Source organism: Megascapheus bottae, chromosome 30 (assembly GCF_031878675.1).
Source record: "Megascapheus bottae isolate mThoBot1 chromosome 30, mThoBot2.hap1, whole genome shotgun sequence".
In the NCBI taxonomy this organism is placed as follows: domain Eukaryota; kingdom Metazoa; phylum Chordata; class Mammalia; order Rodentia; family Geomyidae; genus Megascapheus; species Megascapheus bottae.
In genome coordinates this window covers 8,790,808-8,807,723 of record NC_143538.1, presented here as the reverse complement: position 1 = coordinate 8,807,723, position 16,916 = coordinate 8,790,808, and the positions used below count along the sequence as shown (strand labels likewise).

General features: G+C 45.8%; 1 protein-coding gene across 1 annotated transcript in view; it reads right to left on the bottom strand.

Moving 5' to 3' along the window:
* Window positions 1-16,916, bottom strand: part of Igf1r (insulin like growth factor 1 receptor) — a 202,465-nt gene that overhangs the window by 16,265 nt on the left and 169,284 nt on the right. The window contains exons 6-13 of the mRNA XM_090321505.1: window positions 13,428-13,642; window positions 13,086-13,212; window positions 11,868-12,106; window positions 9,733-9,900; window positions 9,071-9,275; window positions 5,258-5,541; window positions 3,956-4,092; window positions 2,807-2,966 (exon numbers count right to left, since the gene is read on the bottom strand). Of these exons, the coding sequence (XP_090177631.1) occupies window positions 2,807-2,966; window positions 3,956-4,092; window positions 5,258-5,541; window positions 9,071-9,275; window positions 9,733-9,900; window positions 11,868-12,106; window positions 13,086-13,212; window positions 13,428-13,642 (1,535 nt within the window). The remainder of the gene's footprint in view (window positions 1-2,806; window positions 2,967-3,955; window positions 4,093-5,257; window positions 5,542-9,070; window positions 9,276-9,732; window positions 9,901-11,867; window positions 12,107-13,085; window positions 13,213-13,427; window positions 13,643-16,916) is intronic.

Sequence of the window (16,916 nt, the reverse complement as noted above, 5' to 3'; positions counted from 1 at the left end):
GAAAATAATCTTTGAATGCCACTAAGTGACTCCATGGAAATACATGCATTTGCTGAAATAAAAAGGACAGAGTCTTAGATCTAGAGTGTTCAAACCACATTGACCTTTATCTGTCTTGAGATAGTTCCACAGTTTATACACATATATGCATGTGAGTACACACATGCATGCACGCATGCACTCATGCGCGCGCGCGCACACACACACACACACACACACACACACACACACACACACACACACACACACACACATCTTGTCAATACTGCTCTGAATTTTCCGCAAATGTTTGCCATCACAGAACTTGTCACAGCCCTTCTTTCCACCATTTGTACAATAGCTGACAGACAAGCTGGGCCCTGGGGATTCTGGTCCTTACCAGCTGAAGGTTCTGGCAGATGTAGGAAATTACCATGACAACAAGTGGAAAGAAAGTGGACCTTCCAAGGATGCAGGGTTCGAGGCAGGGAGGGGAAGACATAAGACAAGGGGTGTTAAGGAAAGTTCCTTATGCCCCGAGTCTTAAAAAAAGGAAGATGTATTTTCCTGAGGTACATGGATTTTTCCCAAGCAGAGGGATAACTTGGAGATAACACTGGGGTAGGGATAGGGAGAGTCAGAGCTTTGTACAAAGGAAATGATTTCAACTCCATTCTGCAGATTAAGAGGAGTCAAATGCTTACAAAGCCAGCAGTGAACTGATTAAACACTGGACAGAGTTGGGGAGAATACGTGTCATATGGCCTAAGCATGTAAAATGAAATCTCTGCTCCTCCTCCTTTACCTATGTAGTTCAAGCTGGCCCTGAACTCACTGTGTACCCCAGGCTAGCTTCTATCTCATGACCCTCCTGCCTTAACTCCTAGTGTTAGGATGGCTTGGTAGGCACGTTCCACCAAGCAGAGTGCACTGCTTACGTTCTGCAAATATACAAGCCCACAGGCATGACTTGACTTTTCCATAATCACATTGGCAGGTGACAAGTCATGGGTGAAAGTCCCACCTTCCTGTAGTCACAGCTTATAATAGTCCCATGACACAAGCAACCTAGAGGCTCTGAGCTATACAGCCCTGGTGGTGGTAGCAATGGAGAGACTGGAGAGAAGGAATGGGGTGGAGGGGATGGGAGCTTACTTGCATGGCTCATGGATAGTACAACCACAGATCATGTTAAAGGATGCAGAAGGGCAGTGGGGTTCTAAGGCACACGTCTGCAAATATCTAATTAGAGCTAGGACTGGAACTCCTATGAGGTCGAAGGTGCAAGGATCATAAGTGATTTACCAAGAATTTTTCACTAGAAACTAGTATTCTTCTTACTCTTTCAATCCTATTAAAGCTGCATTAATTTTTAAGATTAATGTTTTAATCAAATAGATTTCCAATGGAGTATAGTTTCATGAATCTTGCAGTTAGTTCCTGAAAATTCTCACCAGGTATCAATGCCAATTTGAAGAAGATAGAAGAAGGGTTTTCCTTGTTTCCCGCCCCCCATCTTCCTAAGGACTAATTCTTATGTTTGTACCACTTACTCTACTTGGTCAGATCGTACTGTGTTCTCACTGAGTTTCACATTTCAACAAGGACATGGAGAAACTGGAAAACATCCAGAAGAATGAAGTGATTAAATGGCTAGAAAATTGGTTGGGGCGATGGGGCTATAAGAAAAGACCAAAAGACCTGAGAAAATTCAATCTGTAGACGAGAAGTCTGGAGGGTAATTTAATAGACTTGAAGCATACAAAGAGTTCCTAAAAAGACAGCAGGTGCCAGAAAGCTCCCAAGCCTTCCGTCTCCTCGGAGATGTAAACAAGAGGAAACGTGCTTAAACTGTAGCAGGAGAGCCTTGCTCCATACCAGGAAGCAGAGCCAGCACATGCTTTGCATCTCCCTGGGGTACCAGGCAGCGTCCACTGCTGAAACTCTAAGGCTCACAGTCACATAACATCAGCCAAGGCTGGCAGGGAACGGGTCCTCTCTCAGGAAGAGACAAACTCACGAATGCCCAGAAAATAAGGCTGCAAACAGACCACAGCTCAGTGTCAGACCTCTACATCTAGGCTCAGTTCCTGGGGGACAGATGTAGGGGTGAAGGGAGAGATGTAAGAGAGAAACACTATTCTGAAGAGGGTGCTAGATGGGAGACATAGCCTGCTGTGCTTTGGTTTCAATGTCTTCCCAAATCTCTATGTTTCAAAGGCTTGGGTGGCCAGTTAGAACTTTGGCCTCTGACCAACACGTCCTCAATTCCTCTAGGCTAATCACCCCAACTTCTTTTTGACCATACTTCAGAAATAGACACTAGATGATTGTTTTGCTTGCAATTTTACAAAATTTTTTTCAGTTTGAAATCTGATGCTACCCTCATAGAAAGCCTTCCAATAACCAGTTGGTATTTCACCATCTAGCAGGCAAGGAGGGCAGGGAGACCAGGTGACAGCCCTGGTACCTGTCACTTCTCAGGATTCAAAGCACTTTGGATGTGTTCCTAGTGAAAGGCAGGGGTGGAATGGTCCAATGAGTGCTTGGCAAATGCCTTGGAATATAAGTCAGGGTCAAAACAAAAAGTCTCTTCTGGCTCTCCAGTGCTTATTCTAAGTCCCAAAGAAAGGCTCTTCCAGCCCGTTACATGAGGTAAGGACCTCAGCCTGTTCCCAGTGCATTACAAAGCCTTGTTCCTTAGGGTGTTCCTCCTGGATGTGAGACAAACCAGTAGAAAAATCAAATAGCCCCAGCCACACAGTTTTCTGAGTCTGGGCCCAGGCAGTTTTGACTTTTACTCTACCACTCCCTCCACAAGCCTTACTTTTGGCTGGGACGTAGAAGAACACAGGATCCGTCCACGACCCATTTCCAGAGAGAGAGGTAGCCTGAATTCGGGCCGTGTAGTTCCCTGGATTTAGCCGGTTAAGCCTAGCCCCTCCATACTTCCTGTATTCCTGTCTGGACACACATTCCCGCTGGTCCTGGGGAAATAAAGACAGGTGTCATTTTCCTACAATCACCGAAAGATCTGGCACCCACCAGTTCTTGGTTGCCATGCTGGTGTCTCTGCCTATTCAACCTGTGACTACCCACTGAACAGTGATCTTCATCATCAACAATGCAAAAGGAACCACGACTTCCAGATGGTAGCCCTCACCAGGCAGTGGTGGTCCATGCCTGTCATCCTAGCTACTCTGGAGGTGGAGATCTGAGGATCGTGGTTCCAAACCATTCCCTGAAGAAAAGCTTGTGAGACTCGTATGAACCACCAGAAAACCAAGAGTGGTGCTATGGCTCTAAGTGCTAGAATGCCAGCCTAGAGCAAGAGAGCTCAGGGACAGTGCCCAGACCCTAAGTTCAGGCCACACAACCAAAAACAAGTCCCCTCAAGGAAAGCAAAAACACACCCAGAAATTGTAACCAAATATTGTTTGGAACTTAAAAAAAAAAAAAAGAACTCAAGAAAATAAAAAAAATCTAAAGACTGCCAGGCACTGGCGGCTTGTGTCTGTAATCCTAGCTATATAGGAGGAGGCTGAGATCTGAGAATCTCTCCTACCTCCAGTTAACTAGCAAAAAGCCAGAGTTCGTGGCTGAAGTGGTAGAGTGCCAGACTTAAGGGGTGGGGGGGTAAAAAACGGCACTAAGGAACAGTGCCATCAATGAAAGGGAAGAAATCAAGTCTTGAAAAGATAGCCCTTCAAAAAAAGGTAGAGCACACCTAGAAATTTTAACCCAACTTCGTAACAGAAAAGAACTCCAGAAGCATTTGAAGTTTTGGGGACTGATCTTGACTATGGCATACAGTCATTCTCTATAATGAAAATTATAGAAATGTAGCCTACTTGTCTGTCCTGAAGCAGTTGGAAAGACCTAAATCCTCACTGACTTAGCTAACAAACAGGTAACAGGTAACCTGTGGTATATACAACACGTGCTATCGATTAACACAAGTGCCGGCCTGTCTTACCTCCACCTGGGAACCATATTTGATTTCATACATCAGAATGAGTCCATTTGGATTTTCTGGTTCTGGCCACTTTAAAAAGATGGAGTTCTCTGGCCTGGGCTCCCAGGTGACTGGTCCAGGAATGTCATCTGCTCCTTCTGCATCAAGGTATAAAGAAGGGATAACATTGGGTTCAGGTCCCAGGCAGGGAAATCACACCTGAGCTAATGGGAAAATAACCCTCCCGCCCACACACTTAGGGCTGTGCGCTGTCACCAATGGCCTCTCATCCTGAAAGAACTGCTCACACACTTGGTGGTGGGAACCTCCCAGGATCCCACTTCTAGGCTAAGCGATCTGTATAAGAGGAAATTCCTGGCCATCCAGTAACCTTTTTCTTCTATTCTGCTTCTAAGGCTTGAAGAAAGAAGCCATCAGGGAATGATTATGGTGGCTCACACCTATCATCTCAGCTACTTGGGGAGTGGAGATTGGAAGCACTATATTTCGAGGCTAGCTTGGTCAAAAACACAATATTATCTGAAAACTAAAATAAAGAAAAAGTGTGAGGGCAGTGTTTAAGTGATAAGAGTAGCTGCTTAACAAGTGTGAAGACAAGTTCAAACCCCATGGCCACATTTTACTCCCCTCCCCCCAAAAACAAAACAAACAAACAAAAGAAACAGAAAAGGAAAGGAAAATTCCATCAAACACAGCAACAGCACCACTGAAAATGAGAGGAACTTGAGTCACTGGTAGCAGGTCCTGAAGGCAGGATACTGGGATCCTCTGGTTTTTCCTTCCTAGCTGCTATGAGGTATCTGAGTTTCCTATACTATATTGTGCTATTGCCTAATCACAGGTCCCAAAGCCAATAGGGATCAAGCAACCATGGATTGAGACTTCTGAAACTGTGAATTGAAAGCATTCTTCTTGTGTCATGAATTGGGTCATCTCAGATATTCTGTCACAGTGAAGGAAAGATAACTTATACAGTGGTTAACAAAGGGTGGCACTGAATTTAAGATGAAAGCTGGAGGGAATAGATTCACTGTCTACAGCATAGAGCAAAGGATTTACAGGTACAAAGGGGCCATGTGAAAGAAACCAAGTACATAATCCAAGTGGAGAAGGAATCCTATGGGGAGATAGAGTACTTTCAATAGACAGAGTGAGAAAGAAGGGATGTTATTGGGAATGTATGTGTTTTGTTCACCGAGCAACTGGTCAACCCATGTTGCCTATTGGTGATCGCAGGGTTTTCAGTAGGAGTGAGTCTAAGAGTTGTTAACTGGGGGATATTACTATTGGATCACTCCATACCTGCAGGCATGGTTCTTGCAAAGACAAAGTTGGAGGCACTGCAACCCAGCTTCTCAGCCTCGTGGTTACAGCTGTGTATGTCGATGCGGTATAAAGTAAAAGGCTGGAGGTTTGAAATGACAGTTCTCTCTTTGTTATCCACTCTGCTCTCAAAGAAAGGGTATTCTGTCTCCACCTCTTCTGGGTCTGTGATATTGTAGACGTCCACCACCGTGGTATTCCTGCTCCGGCTGGACATGGTTGTGTTAGCCACTTGCATGACGTCTCTCCGCTTCCTTTCAGGCCTGCAGAGGAAGCAAGAAGCTTGGCTTGTCATACCGTGCCTCTGAATCATTTTGTTTTTAACTAGGGTAAGAGAAATAGAAAAGAAAAATCTTCACCTTGGAATAAGAGGAACTATTCAGGCTACTTGGAAGAGAACCAGCAACTAACAAGGGGATTTCCTTCTTTATTATTTAGCTTGCCTTTACACCCAGGGAATCAACACATATATTCTCTCGTTGGCTCCCAGAGTGGTTACTCAGTGACACCAGGAAGCAAACAATGCCTCAGATATTGTTGGCTGGGCTGTGTACTATTTTATCAAAATAACGTGCCACATGGCTACAGATCTTATGGATGAGCATTAAGGACATAATCCAACTAGCTGCACTGATTCATTAGGAGTCGAAAGAGACTTTGTTAGGGAAGACATTGGACGAAAAGGTTTCACTCAAAGGCCTGCCATGGTAGCTACATTGAGCCTCTTTGAAATAGAGTGAAGAAGTCCTGGCAGGAGCAGCAAAGAGAATGCCTGAACCCCAAGGTATTTCTGTCATTCTAGCATGACCCTACTGTGCACCTCAGTCAGGAGCTTGAGCTCTACCATTTGAGCCAGGCCCTCAGTCTTATTCTGCTATCCTCCCATCTCTGCCTCCCATGCAGCAGGGATTGTGGGCATGAATCATTCTTCATAGCCCATCTTGTAGGTCTTCTGAGCCTGGCTTTGTCTCCTATTCAGCAATGGGCACCTTTGGCTTTCTCCAGGCCCCACCCATGCATGGAGAGGTGAAGTCTTTGTTGTGACCTTAAGTAGGATCGAGAAATAGCAGTCACCAGAGAGAAGCAGAAAGGAACACATGTGGTCCCCACAGAAAGTACCACCACCCACCAGGGCAGATGAAATGTCACTGCCTTGCAGGATATGGAAAATGGGCTTTGGGGCTCTTCCAAAACAGACTTTTTTAACATTATAAGAATGAAGAAAACAAAATCAAACATGGAAGAGTTGCCCAGATGGGGCAATGGTAACCTTGAGGTCAACCATGGATCGATGGAAGGAAAATAGGCAAACTGGCACACGTTATCCACATTGGGAGTGGGCAAAGTGTGCGTGCATGTGTGTGTGTGTGTGTGTGTGTGTGTGTGTGTGTGTGTGTGTGTGTGTGTGGTATGGAGTAGAAGGAAAAAAGAAGATGAATGTTCTAACCATCTTGGAAAATGAGGAAGCCTAGCTAGACAAGGTTCGTGAGTCTCCAGTACTGGAGAAGGAAATGCAGTATGGAGCAAAAATGACTTAAGAAGAGGCACCCTGGAAACCATATAGAGGCTCAGATATTTTGCTGTTTCCTTATCCAAACTTTGAAAGCCTATCTCAAATACAATCACAGCCAACTGGCAGAGAAGCTACCTGTCAAGTGTGAGGCCTTGAGTTCAAACTTTAGTAATGCCAAACCGAACAAGAGCTGCCTGAGGACATAACAAGCTCATGGGCAACTGAATTTGTTTTTGTAATGCTGGGGGAGAAGGGCTGGGAAAGGCGGCCTCCCAGCCTCCTACCCTATAAGCTAACCAACCCTCTAAGAAGGGGAAAAACAACAAAACCACATCTGTTGCTAGGGAGATCCTTTCAACATATTACCAGTAAGTTTCTTGCCTTTCCTTCAAGGCCAACAGAACACAAACTTGTGCCTACAAATCAGAAGCTGCCTGGACTTGATCTGCTGCAGAATAAAGCCCCATGTGGTTTCCCGTTCACCACAACATGCCCTCCTGCCATCTGCTGGACTGTCAATACACACCTGTGGAGGTTGTACAGCAGGGAGAGCTGATACCAAGTCGGCGATTATAGGACTTCCACACTGAACGTAATAGGAAGGCTGGGGTGGCGAAAGCACAGGGCTTTGAAGGCAATTCTTTGCCAGTGGCTATGTCCCAAATGGTAGGACCAACCCTTGCCACCAATTTCCCCATTTCCCTCTAACACAACCTACTCGCATTGGAGAATGAGCTACTTCTCCACATTTGTCAACATCTTAGTTGGTTAAACCCAGCTGCAGGATTTGGCAAACGATGATGGCTGCCGATGGAAGGTATTTACTAGCAAGTATGCACCACGAAAAGGAACCGCAACCTCCATTCGGCTTCCGACATGCCTGACACGTTGAACAAATGGAGGAAACTACATCTGACTTGTTTGGTTTCAGCCTCCAAATAATTTGTCCTTTGGATAATTTATTTGTAAAGCCAAAACCAAAACAAAACAAAAGCAAAACCATAAAACAACAACAACACACAACAAGGCAAAGGAAAAAAAAAAGCAGTCAGACTTGATGATTCATTCCTTCTGTCATCTGGACAACTCTTTTACGGGAATCTTCTCAAAGCCTGTACGGAGGTCAGATTTATGCCTTGGTCAGGGGCAAACAAACAAACATTAAGTTCTCATAAATAGTGATGATTCACATGGACAAAACCTGGTATCTCCCTGCATGCCTGTGAAATCTGCTTTATAGAAGAGAAAGAAAAAGAGAGTGAGAGAGAGAGAGGAAGAGAGAGAGAGAAGGGGGGGAGAAAGAGTGAGACAGAGAGGCAGGCTGAGAGGATGGATGAGTGCCTGACTGTACTATGTGGGATATGGCAAAGGGAAAACACATCTGAACAACAGGAACACTGTATGTTATCAACATCTGGGCCACAGACATCTGTGTCGCCATGTAACTGGGGCTCCATATTCAATGACAGAAATAAGGCACCACCCTCTAACAGTCCCTGTGTGTGATCTACAGGTCAGGAGGAAGAGATATGGTGGGCTTGGAGGGAGATTCACAAGTCACCGAGCACACTGCCCTCAGAAGGGATTAACACTGGTTTTGAGGGGAGTCAGAGTTCATGTCATTACAAATGAAGGTCACAACTACCCATTTCTGCCTTCCTGCCTGCTCTGAGCACTTTTTCTCTCACTTGGTGAGCAGAGCAGACGCTGGCTGCATGCTCTTAAACGTATGAGCTTTACATACTACCCAGCTTTTGGTATTCCATTATGGTAGAAAATGGATGACCTTCTAAATCTCTTGCCCAACAATCTGGGCCTCTGGTAGGCTAGGTCATGAACCAATCAGCTAACAGAACTTCCAAGAGCTACTCCACATTCCCCCGTTCCCACAGCAATAGGGACTGTTTGCTGTTGAGCCTCCGCGGGCCCAATGGAAAGGACTACAGGAAGATTGTAACCAAAAGAAAGAACCATGGGACTGAGACCCACAGAGTCTTATCAGTCCCACTGAGGCTTGGTTGTCCAATACTTTTGCGCTCTTTCAGATTACAGGAAACAAACATACATGATCCATAGGTTATCAAGGAAAGGAAATGGGCACACAGAGACCTACAGCCAACACCTGAATGACAAGCTCACAGGAACAGCCTTTGGGGAAGCAGAAGGGAGAGCCTTCAACCACCTCAAGGCATCCTTCCTGGCTCTGTGTTGGACCCCACACTACTACCCACCCAAGAAACATCATCCCCCACCATGGATTTTTGCCAGGACATATATACCTGGGCACAAAGATGGAGTTGTGTAGGAAATTCTCGAAGACTTTGCGGTACTCTGCCTCCTCCTTCTCGGCTTGCTTCTCAGCTTCCGTCTTGGGGCAGGTGCAGCAGGATCCTTTATCACCCCCACACACCTCTGTGTTGGGATTCTCTGTGACCTCCTCCACGTCAATGGTGCCATCAGCGTACTTCCTGATGGGGATTTTGTCTTTTGGGGAAAAGAGAAGCAGAGAGGAGGAGAGACGAGAGCTGGGTGTAACACCACTCGGGAGGAAAAGAAGAGCTGTCAGCTCTGATAAATTCAAGGAAGAAGGGAACTGGGGGGGGGAGGGGGACTGATAGCACATGCCTGCCATCCTAGCTGCTCAGGAAGCTAAGGCTCGTGCTTGGAAGTCAGCCGGAGCAGTGACGCTACAAGAAGCTTATTTCCAATTAACCAGCAAAAATATACAGATGTAAAGGTGTGCCTCAAGTGGTAGAGTGTCTGACTCCAGTGTGTGTGGAGGGGGTAAAAGTAAGAGTGAGAGGCTTTAAGTTCAAGTCTCAGTATTGACACATGCAAAGAACGAAGAAATGAAATAAAGGGTGAGGGACTGATTTCCAGGGCACGGAATGAAACTGACACCTGACAGGTGTGCCTCCTCGCAGGGCGCCCCCCCCCTTACCTTTGGAGCAGTAGTTGTGCCGGTACAGGTAGCTGTCCTGAGGCTGCCGCTGCCACCGCACGATGTAGTAACTGAGGTTGCCATTGGGCAGGGACGGAGGGTTCCACTTCACAATCAGCTGCGAGGAGGAGTTCGAGGCAGAGAGGACATCCAGTGGAATGGAAGGAACTGGAAAGGCAAAGGAGGCCCATTTCAGAAGCTGAAAGGAGTCTGGGGCAAACCAACGGGAAGCTGCGAATGCGAATCCAGCCGAGAGAGGCTGGCAGACAAGGTGAAATCAGAGCTTTGTGTGACTTGAGGGTCTCCCTTTCTAGGCCAGTGTGTCTTCCTTTGCTCAGGTTATCCTTTGCAAGTCAACAGTGAGACTGTAAGTGGAACAGGTTTGTGGAGGAAGAGAATGACTTCAGATCTACAGCTAATTCAAACCCCTGATTTTTCTCAATTCCTACATGGACCATGCTCCCCAGATACCAAGCTACTACAACAGGCTTAAATGATGGTGAATCTGACTGAGTAGAACTTCATCTAAGATTTTTTTTTTTCAGTCTGCTCAAAATGGCAAGAAGACAACTGAAAGGCAGAGGGAGGAAGAGGGCTGAAGAGCATGTGTGAGTGTGGGTGGTGTGTGTGAGTGTGCTGGCATGCAGGTGTGCATGGAAATTCATCCATTCTGCAATCTTCCCTCAGCAAATCACTGAGCTAGGGCTGAGAGGCAGTCTTCAAAGCACAAACACATGGAAGCACACATTTTAGCAAACGATTCGACTACCAGCAAAATAAAAAAGACGACTGCTTCAACAGGCAAAGCCTACTAATCCAACCAAACTGCTGACTACTGATATTCCGACTCAACCCAGAAAAAGAGCACAGCACATTTGAGGACCATATTGAATTCATCAAAAAAGAAGGAAAAAAGCACCCATTTTGACAGTCTTCCTGGAGTGCAAGAGATATGTTCACTCTAGGTTGCTTAAAAAACAACCAGTCTAACTACGTTGTTTTGAACATGCAAAGGGGAAATCGGCTTCAGGAGCTACGATACAATACACACAGGCTCTGAATTCTTCTGAAGGATGGTGCTTTGGGAAAAGGGTTTTTGTTTTGTTTTGAATGCTTGCTTTTCCAGAGAACATAGAATGACTAGATGTTCAACCATTTTAGGGTTTCCAAAAATAAGTGTTTCAAAAAGAAATAGCTTATCTTTAGATATTGACATGAAAAGTACCACCAAAAGAAAAAAAAAAAAACCAGAAGCAGAGGACTAGCTATTTTGTGTCTCTAACAGTAGAAAAGACAGAAGCCAGAATGGCTCTGGTCAAACATGGTTTGATTTTTGGAAAAAAAGAAAACAGATGTCTTACAAAATTTCTCTAATAAGGAGCAATTTCTATTATTTCTCAGATTTGCTGCAATGATTTTCCTTTTGAAATTTAAGATAAAAAAACCGATTTCTATTACATTTCAACTAATGCTCTCACCAACCCCTGAAAGGTATGATGAATTAATTTCCATAAACACTTCAGGACTGGGAACAGTGGCCTCTCACAGAGTCACAGAAATGGGCAGAGGAGGGAGGAAAATGAAGCAGACATCCTCACTTTCACCTACCCCCACCCCACCATTCAAACTTACTTTGCGCTGGCATATGAGTATTTAAGGACATGTCTCACTGAAACTATAGCTAGTTTCAGAGAATATTGAATCAAGGCTGTAGACTAGGCCCATTCCCTGAAAGATACTTATGTGGAAATTCTAACCTCCGAGGAAGTTATAGGAGCTGAGATGGTATCAGGTCTACAACACAGCACAGAAAAATTTCAGGTGTTAGAAATTAGGAGTGATGTAGAATAGAATACAATACAATACAATACAGTACTACTGTTAGGTGTTCAATTACTAGTACTGCAGGATGCAGCAATGCTACTGTTAGGTATTTAGTTTGTAGTACTGCAGAATACAACAGAGTACCCCTGTGAGGTACTTAGTTGGTAGCACTGCGGAGTGCAATATGGTACTAGAAACACAAGAGGCATATCTTCTATCCCACAATCAAACACATAACAACATGCCAACATAACAGCATCAAGCGAAGAAAGCAGGAAAGCCAGAGTCTTGATGGGCCATGCAGCTGGTACCTGAAGCATTGGTGCGAATGTATAAGATTTCACTCTTGGCTCCTCGAATGTGGTCATTCTCCACCATGGTAAGGGTCACGGCCTTGACATATACCGCGTACTGTGTCCAGGGCTTCAGCCCTTGCAGGAGAATGCCGGGATCCTTGTCCTTATTGTTAGGAAGATCCACATCCACCATGTTCCAGCTGTTGGAGCCACAGGCATCCTGTCCATCATATTCTGTGACATTTTTAAAGGGTCTGAAAGACACCAACCAAGTACCGAGAATACGTTTGGGCCCTGTTGTCAAAATGTTCTTCCTCTGTCTGTCTGTCTGTCTGTCTGTCTATCTCTCTCCTTTCCCAGGAGCTGAGTACATCACATTTTCTCCAGTAGGAATTCCAAATAAAATGAACAAAATTAGGCAGGTAGACGTGGGAGTTCACTGGTCTAACAGAATTGAATACACAGGTTCCACAAACACAAGCTCTGCGGTCACGGGGATTAATACTACGGGTCTTGAAATAGACACACAGAAGCCAGGCATGGGTGGCTCATGCCTATAATCCTAGCTGCTCGGCTAAGATCTGAGGATTGCAGCTGGAAGCTAGCCTGGGCAGAAATAATAGTCCATGAGACACTTATCTCCAATTAACCACCCAGAGCGGGAAGTGGAACTATTATTTGAGCGGTAGTGTGCTAGCCTTGAGTGAAAAAGCTTAAGGACAGTGGGCACCCATTCTGAGTTCAAGATTCAATACAAAAAAAGCTGGTGGGGGGAAGAGTATTTCACGGCTGCCAGGCAAATGAGTGGTACCAGATAGCAGAAGAAAAACTCCCAGTGACTTTTGGCAGAAGTCATGACAGGCTGGAGATATGGAAGTTGGTCTGTCTTATTTCCTCTTTTCCTGCTAGGGAGTTTACAACCCAGAGCAGAGATGGAGGAGACTGCCACGCGTGTAAATGACCAGAGAAGACAATGGGCCGAGTCCAGGGTGACAGCCGTGCATTCTGGGAGTGTTTCTGATGTAGAGCATTGTGGGTACAGCTGAACCTACTCAATCATTTCTAGCGACCCACTAAAGAATGCAACACTTCACGCTAACAATTTCTTGTCAGCTGGGATGTTGGGCACATGACAGCTGACGAGGACACTCTGGAAGATGCAGGGTTACTAGGGCTGGGACCAAAGGACTGGTTGCCCTGCTGAGAGAATGGAGGCAGGGGCATAGAACTCACGCCTCCTTGTAGTATACGGTGAAACTGATGAGGTCCCGGTAATCGGGGGGCCGGTAACGGTGCCAAGTGATGATAATGCGGTTCTTCCATGTGGTGGTGGAGGTAAAATGCAGGACATCACTTTCACCTAGGGGACACAGAGGCACATCATGAGTGACAGGGTGTGACTGACAGTCAGTCAGCTTCTCCCGGAGCTGGCTGTCACACTCACTCCTTGTCTAGTGAAGTGGGGACGGGCTCCCCAGGGAAGCCAGCACCCCTGATTGGAGGAGATGTGGGGTGATTCCAGCTGGGCGTGTGTGGGGAGAGAGGAGACATGGTGTTTTGGAGACAGACACTCACAGGATGCTCTCTCCCCATTGTTGCGGGTGTTTATGTCCCCTTTGCTCTGGCGCCCTTTCGTCCCTGTCACTTCCTCCATGCGGTAAATTTCGGAAACGCACAGCTTGGGGTTGAAGGCGAAGTACATCTTCCCCGATTTGATGGTGAGGTTGCGATGGTCCCAGTCCCACAGCTGTTGAAGGTTCTGGTTATCGAGGACATAGAAGGAGTAGTTCCTGAAGCACAGACACCCACATCAGTCAGTCTCATCTGTCCAGGGTCCCTCTAGACTGCAGACACAAGGTCACGGGACACAGATCTCCTACAGTGCTTCTTGGCTCTTCCCCTCCCCATCCGCCATGGCTCTTCTACCTTAGTGACACTGTGTAAGCAGACAGCTGCCATTAACACCAGCGGCAGGGAAAGTCACAGACACACACTGACATCCAGAAAACATGGTTACTATCACCTCTCTTACCTGGCCTCACAGGACATTCCTCCAATCGGTCCCTAGAAAAGCTTTTAGCTATTTTTTTTTTCTTTTTCAGCACCAGGTATGTACAAGACACTTATACAAGTCCCAGGAAAAGAGACATACTCCACTACTCAACCTGAACAGCTGAAGTTTGATGTGCTTCCAAGTTTGGTACACACAGGGCTGGGTTTCAGTGCAGGGCCCACCCTCGGCTCTTCTGATGCAGTGGGCTGGGGTGGGCAGAGAATCTACATTTCTAACACGTGTCGAGATCACACCTGCATCCGAGAGCTCACCGGACTGCATTGCTCCTCTTCCAGTGCCCTAGCTGTCTGTCAAAGGCTAGCCATAGAGATGGCCAGCAGTGGAAAGTTACATCTGGACATCTTGATGTCCAAAGAGACCCACAGCTCTGCCATGGGTGGCTGGGTCCCCTCAGAAAACCAGCAGGCAGTGCCATGGCTGATGGTGTGACTTCTCTGTGGATTGTGACACCTCTAATCTTTCCTTGCCCCTCTAGCTCATCAGCCTTAGTTTCTTTCCAAGGAATCCCTCCAAACTTGGGACAGTCCTTGAAACTACGTCTAAGATCCACTCACAGACCCAACCACAAACCCTCAGAGAAGAAAAGAGTCTCCTTCAGGTCAAGGACCAGTGATAGTTGCAAGGCTACCCAGCAGCCTTGAACACTACTTTGAGGATCAACAGGTGAGCACAGACTAGGAAGGAGCTCAGAGGCAGGCTTCATAATGCTGCGAGTAACATCAAGTTTGTTTTCTCTGTGATATCTGGGATCTCTATTGGCGTTGAGTCTTATTATCCAGAGCAGTCACTGAGCTGAAGTGGAATCTGCCCTGCCAGCCTGAAGTCTCTGTCTGGGGACACAGTGCTATGAACACAGGGCTTAGTGAGCCAGCAAACAAGTCCATAGATACTAGAGGTAATCTGCAACTCCATCTTTTAGCCCCAGGGTATATTAAGGGCCATCAAAAGAGTGGCAGAGTCAAGAATCCTTTCCTTTCAGGAAGCATGCTCCCCTTCACAGTTATGCTCAGATGTCCAATTGGATCCAGCTGCAATTAAAGGCAGTGTGTGTGTGAGGGCAGTTCTGATCTCCTGCTTCAGCGAATGCAGCCTGTACAAGTCTATCCTAAGTCTATCCCCCATCTTTCAGCAACTCCATGACTAAAGAGTCAAGGTTAGTGCCTATTTCAGATCCCTGAAGATCTTGTTGTGGTGAAATCTCTAGGCTGAATGAAAAGACCAAATTAATCAGGTCAAATTTCCCTCTCAGTTCAGGACTAGATCTCTTTTAGTAAACTAATTTTACTAAGAGGAAATAGATCTCTACTGAAAATAACTTCTGAACAAAATACTCCTCCTCCCACAGAGGAAGCATGAATTACTTATCTTTTTAAAGTAAATACAAACTTTTGTTCAAAATACAATATCGAGAAGACTGAGAGCCAGTTGTTATAAAAGACTGTGGAAGGTAAAGAAAAACAAAAATAAAATCCTCAGTAAAATAATAATCAAGCCGTTCAAGGAATTATCAGTCAACACTGCTCTTGCTCTCCCAAGCCCCTAAGCTTGGAGTTTTGCTCCCCAATTCCTTCCATGATGAGGTAAGAAGTAGAAACCACTAGAAGATGGAGATCTGTCTGTACATCTTCAAAACACAAATAGAATTAAATTTCCATTGTTTCCTAAAGGGAATGAGTATTTAAGGCAATGAACTCAGTAAACATAATTTTCTAAACTGTTACTAAGTTCCCTGCCTCTGCATTCACAGCATAATAAAATTATTATTATTATTGCTTTCATTTCCACAGACTCTATGATGATTGGGTTTTATTGAGATTGGTGTACTGGCTATCAGCTTTCTATGTGTTTTTGATATCTATCTATCTATCTATCTATCTATCTATCTATCTATCTATCTATCTATCTGTTTTGGCTATTAGACCAACTGGGGTGGGTTGGAGGTGGCTGGCTACATCCTCAAAGGTGTCCCCTGTGATTTGGGGTTTCCATTTTGGAGCTGATCTCATGTTCATTTCTGCTGCAGCACCAGCAGTGGAAAAGGCTGGGAAAGCCAAGGGTGGTCTAATTTCTAGGAGTGTGGGTAGTTACTAGAAGATAGGCTCCCGGAATAAGGTTTGGAGAATTCCATTTGGGAATCCAAAGATCATTTCTGTCTGCGTCTCATTTCTACTCAGGGTCATTTCCCTTTGGTTTCTCCCAGCCTGCGGTTTTCTCAGCTGCACACAGGAGGTTTCTCCTCTGCTCATTGCCCGCCCCAAGGCCAGACGGAAGAATCGGATGAGCTAAATATGAAAGCACACAGAGAACTCTGAATCACCTCACAAAGGTGGGAGGTGACCTGCTCTGCTCCATGAAGTGTCACCAAACCGCAGAACCAAATCACCGAGGACAGGCCAGTCTTGCAGGGTGACACCAGGGGGCTGAGCCCACCCTGTGGAAACAGGACAGGACATCCCTCCTCTCTGCCCCTTCAAACCCTGGCTGACATACTGGGGGGAGTGTGTGTGTGTGTGTGTGTGTGTGTGTGTGTGTGTGTGTGTGTGTGTTGGGGGGGGATCTATAACTGTATAACCCATAATTCTGTTTATTTCTTGGAGAAAACTGCTAGCAGCTGACTCTAGAGGGCATCAAAATCCAGTACACTGAGGCTGCTGTAGGCACGGAGCGGGCCACGACAGGTAGAGACAGTGGCCTTAACACACCCCGAGAGCCCATCTGCACACGGCTGTTTTGCACCATCCCAGATAACAAAGATGAGAGTTCAGCAAAGGTGGGACTGTAGGTCCAGATGCAGCTAGGCACCATCCAGATGTGCAGAAAAATGTCTCTTCTTTGCTAAGTGGTTCCTGTTAATTTATATTTTTTTCTTTTTTAAATAGCTTTACTACTTGGGTGCTGGTGGCTTATGCCTGGGATTTGAGTTATTGAGGGGGGCTGAGATTTGAGAAGCATAGTTCAAAGCCAGCCCAGGCAGGAAGGTTGTATGAGTC